We start from the raw sequence: 5425 nt of genomic DNA, 5'->3' as shown, positions 1-5425 counted from the left end.
GTGTGTTATTCTCCAAACAGTACTTCTCCATTTCACTGACCTAGCAACTCAAGAGGGCATCTTGGATGAGGAGCTGGGTCGCCTATGACTTCCTACTTCTCATGTAACACACTGGCAGTGTGTGCTTATTGATATGCTTGAAGGCCCTGGGGTTCTTACTGTGCCAGATCACAAGGGTTTCCATTTGTAGCCTATAACATTGCCCCCACGCACAACTGTTATTCTGTCATTAAAAGCCTCGGAACCTGACATTGGCTTTACCTCCTTTATAGAGGAAAGTCCTTCCCAGAGACATTTGTTTCCAGAATAGGGAGGTTTTACCTTTATTGAACATTTGCTCTGGCAAGTAATTTCCCTCCACAATCAGCTTATCTAGAATTTCCAATAATTATTCAGCTGCCTTCACATCAACACTCACAGACTCACTACTCACTTTCACATTATGTAATAAATAACAACTATTGAGTCTTTTAAACTACCTAGAACTAGCAATAAATTCAACATCACAGTGGGGTCCAGCCTTTTCCTTCAACATTACAAACAAACCTTTGCTTTGGCTATAATCATCATGGAGCTGAGCGAAATATGCCTCTGTCTGGTCTTCAATCAGGGTCGTTAGAAGTTTCTCCATGTCTGATATGGGCCTTTCTTGAATTTTTGTTAGTCTCTTTGCCTTCAATAAAGCAGATCCTTTAGCAGTTTCCAACCCTTTGTTCTTGTTCTTGAAGATTATAGCTATGGTGCAATGGGACATGCCTGACTGGTGAGCAATAACCATCACTGATTTTCCACCTTCGTAGTCCTTAATCACTTCTAATTTTATTTCCATGTCAATCACTTGACATGGCCCCTTACTGGACACATTAACAGTGGATTTTATATGCTTCGGGGACATGAAGAACAAGACAACACAAAATTAAATTAAGCACAAGAGGAAATGATGCATTCAAGATACATGGTAAACAGAAGAAATGTGAGGCTATTGCAGTGTAACATGGCATACCGTTTTACAGCAAACTTATTTATAAGTAGAAAAAAGCACCACTAAAATAACCATAAAAAGTATAGAAAATACATAAACCAGTAACATAGTTATGTATTATTATTTGCAAGTATTATATGCTGCACAGAATTGCATGTGCTACATTTGTTATAAAACTGGCAGCACAGTAGACTTGTTTACACTGGCATCACCACAAACTTGAGTAAAGCCTTATGCTGTACATTACTAAGTGATAGGAATTGTTTAGCTCCATTATAATCTTATGGGACCATCATTGTATATGTGGTACTGGGTAATTTGGGGGCAGGGAGGATAGAAAAACTTAGGTGCTGGCTAGAGAAAAAAACAGGCATATATTAAGAATAAAGCTATATTTTCTCTGTATGTATACCCAAAGTGTCCAGAGAAGATAAAAACAAGGATTGTTCATGTAAGTGAATTGCTTTATAGGAGACTAGAGGCCCAGTGCACAAATTCATGCATGGTTGGGGTCCGGTGGTCCAGCTAGTCCACCCCGATCGGGGTGTCGATCGGGCCAGGCGGGTTGGGAAGAGGGGCCGTGGGCAGTTGGCCAGCTGGCCCTGCCCTCAGATGAACTCCCGGTTGAACTCCCAGTTGAACTCGTGGTAGCGGGGACAATTATCATATTAGCCTTTCATTATATAGGATAGGTAAATCATCATCTAACATATCTTGGAATTAGTCTGATGAAGCAGAGTCACTTATGTGACTCTCAAATTTGAGATCTTTTAATATCAGAAATAAACTAACAGAAATATATGACAAATTACTATTAGTCTTTATGCACCCTTTCTTACAAATTGTTTGGCATGTACATTCTAAATTAAAAAAAAAAAAACACAAAAATTTAGAAAGCAAAAATGAGATAAATGAATTTATTTGTCTATTATTTTTTTCTTTAACATTTTACCATATGGCCTATACTTAAAATGACACTGGGGAAATACTTAAATATCAATTGGCATTGATCTGAAATAAAAAAAAAATTCATAAGTTTTTGTAACAAGCAGATTAATAATGACCACTCAAAGATACTCATATTCTAATCCCCAAGATCTGTGACTATGTCAGATTAAAGAGCAAAATGGAATTAAGTTGTAGTTGCAACTAAATTGGCCAATCAGCAGAATTTAAGATGGGGAGTTCATCCTGGATTATTTGAGTAGTCTCATTATAATCACAAGGTCCTTAAAAGTGGAAGAGGGAGGCAAAGGAGATAAAGAGGTGATGTGACAATGGAAGGAAGGTTACAGTGATGCAATTTGAACAGAATTTGACCCACCCTTGCTGGCTTTGTTGATGGAAGAAGGGGGCCACGAGTCAAATAATGCATGCATCGTTTATAACCTGGAAAAGGCAAGAAAATGAATTCTCCTCTAGAGCTGCTAGGAAATAATGCCTTCCTGCCAACACCTTCACTTTAGCCCAATGAGACTTCTGGCTGCCAGATCAATAAAATAATAAATTTGTGTTGTTTTAAGCAGTTATGGGTGTGATCATTTGTTACAAAACTAATTTATTAAATACAGTTCCTAGCAAGATCAGATAATGTGTTGTTTTATTCTATTCTGGCAACAGAATGGCTAACAAGAAGGTCTAAATTATTAAAGTCAATCAAACTTTATAAAACCACTGTTATGTATTTAACATTTTGCAGTGCCAATAAAAATAATCTAGTCAGTTAAAATCTGTTGAGAGAATTGGTAGAAAGAGAATATGTACACATGAAAATATTAAAGCACACTTAACTATGACATCAGAGTCATATGTGGATCAAAACAAGGAGAGAAGATGGAGAGTGAAAAACTCTAACTTGAAGAAGTTTGGATATGCCTATGAAGAGGAGAGACTCTAGGACTGGTCCGAGTGAAAGAATACAGTCCCTTGGACCATCTGTACAGAGGACAACAAGAAGGGAAAGAGCCACAGCACAGGCTCCTGCCCACACCCATGGATCTCTCTCACACACCTTCTCACAGTCTACACGCAGATATAGTTCATCTTTCATCTTCCCCAATTATCAATTTTGTTTTTCTCCCCTGTTCCTATGGCTTTGCTCAACATTCCCCCACTCTGCTGCTCATGCCTTTCGCCTCATACCCAAATTAAGTCATAGACTATTCTTTTTCAAGATGCAGCTCATGAATCACGTAATTACCTCTCTCTTTTGTATGACTGTTTTGCCCTTTGGTTATAGAGCTCAAAATGATTTGTTTAGTTTATTAGTATGTGTCTCTCATCCTTGATGTTCAAATGATTTGTAGGCAATCACCCTTTATATTTTACCTCCAGATAACAATGTGCTGCTCATAGTAGGCATTAAAAAAATAAGGTAGGGAATGAAGTAGTATTTTTTTTCTCCGTGGTTTTTTTTTTTTTTTACACCAACGAAACCAAATTTTGAAAAATCCATAAATCTCAAAGAAGTATGTTCAAACTTCAGAGACAAACATTAGCTCATTAAAATGTTTTTCCTGCTATTTTGGTCAGGTGACTCCTTTACCAGATATTCTTCATAAAATATTCTGAAATACAATCTGAATCATGTTTTCTCCCATTTAGATTACTTGCTGCTACTTCATTAAGATAAAAAATAAGTGATCTATTTTTAAGCTTAAATAAAAATGAGTCCTTCATTATTATAATACGTAAAAGCTTTAAATAGGTCAGAAATTGTATTTCTTTTAGAATTCATTAAGAGAATATCAATACTTGTAATTAAGAAAAACTCAACTATAAAAGTGATTTCATATTCCAGTGAACTTAAACTTTATTTCTTATTATTTTTCTTCCTGCAAACATTGGCATAAGTGACTAAAGCACACCTTGTTTGGGAAGAATAAAAACATTTTATGTAAATTAGAAAAGGGATAGGCAGAAATATCATTTGGCAGATTGCTATCACATTTCAATGAATGCTGAAGTTATTAGAAATAGGTTTGGAGGATAAAAATTACAATAATGTATTTACTTAAATTCCTGTAGGTACTACAAAGAAATAAACAAAGATATCATGAGTCATTTCAAAACATAGTAGAAAATAATGATGTTTAAAAAACACAGCTTGTCCCAAAATATACACAAGCCATGGTTGCTAGGGGGAAAAAAAAAGTAACCCCAATAGGTTTAAAAATGTTTTTTCTCTCCATAAAATTGCATTTAAAAACCCATATATTGATGCTATGATATTTTGTTGAACATGTTTTCTATTTTGTTGTTGTTTATCTTTTGCCGTAACATTTTCCTTGTCATAATATTTTCAGGGAACAAAAATGAAAGGAAATTATATGCTTGGGAAAAGGTTAAATGTAAAAGCAACACGTGTTTGTTTGCTTGTTTTCTGCCTTAGTAACAAAAATTTCTCAATAAGATTTAGATTTTCTACAGTACAAAGTAGAAAAAAATTTTAATTCATTTTTATATGTAATTGTTTTAATTAAAGTGTCATTGTCATACAATATTATGTTAGTTTCAGGTGTACAAAAAAAAAGAGTCAACATTTATAAACCTTACATGTGATCACCATGGTAGCTATTGTAATCATCTGTCACCATGCAAAATTATTAGGATATTATTGTCTGTATATTCCCTGTGCCGTACACTATATTTCTGTGGCTTATTTGTTTTACAATGGGAATTTGTATCTTTATCTTCCTGTACCTTTTTCTTCCATCTTTTTCCTCCTTCTGGCAAACATCAGTTTGTTCTCTGTACCTGTGGGCCTTCTGTTTTGTTTGTTCATTTTTATATTCTACATGTAAGTGAAATTAGGTGGTATTTGCCTTTCTCTCACTTATTTATCTATATATAAAAGCCTAAGTGACTGTTATGACAGAACAACAGGAATGACTGGAACGTCCAGTCAACCAGTCGCTATGATGCGCATTGACCACCGGGGGCAAATGCTCAACGCAGAAGGTGACCCTTGGTGGTCAGTGCGCTCCCACCCACTCAGCCAGAAGCCGGGCTCATGGCTGGTGAGCACAGCTGGGGTGGCAGGAGCCTCTCCCGACTCCGCGGCAGTGCTCCCAAGCGGCAGCGGTAGGCACAGTGGCCCAGGATGAGAGCGAGCAGCACCGGCTCGAGCTCCTCCCTTGCCACCTGCCACTTAGCTCACTGATACATCCCCCAAGGTGTTCCGGATTGCAAGAGGGTGCAGACCAGGCTGAGGGACCCACACCCCCCCATGCATGAATCTGTGCACCGGGCCTCTAGTCTTAGCATGATATATTCAAGGTCCATCCATGTTGTCACAAGTGACAAGATTTAATTCTTTTTTGTTGCTGTTTAGTATTCCAGTGTGAATATGTGCATGTATGTATGGATATACCACAACTTATTTATTCACTCATCTATCAATAGGCAGCAAGGTTACTTTAATATCTTGGTTATTGTAAATAA

At 36.8% G+C, this 5425-nt stretch overlaps 1 protein-coding gene across 1 annotated transcript; it reads right to left on the bottom strand.

Moving 5' to 3' along the window:
• Positions 1 to 475: 475 nt before the first annotated feature.
• On the bottom strand, positions 476 to 895 carry LOC307105716 (putative CENPB DNA-binding domain-containing protein 1; the record flags this gene model as incomplete). The annotated part of the gene is made up of 1 exon (XM_079781620.1): positions 476 to 895. The coding sequence occupies one exon, from the start codon at positions 893 to 895 to the stop codon at positions 476 to 478; it is 420 nt and encodes a 139-aa protein (XP_079637746.1).
• Between the last annotated feature and the right edge of the window lie 4530 nt (positions 896 to 5425).

Source organism: Cnephaeus nilssonii (genome assembly GCF_951640355.1).
Source record: "Cnephaeus nilssonii genome assembly, chromosome: 9".
Lineage (NCBI taxonomy): Eukaryota > Metazoa > Chordata > Mammalia > Chiroptera > Vespertilionidae > Cnephaeus > Cnephaeus nilssonii.
The sequence above is the reverse complement of the archived record's forward strand: the minus strand, read 5'-3'. Positions and strand labels throughout refer to the sequence as shown.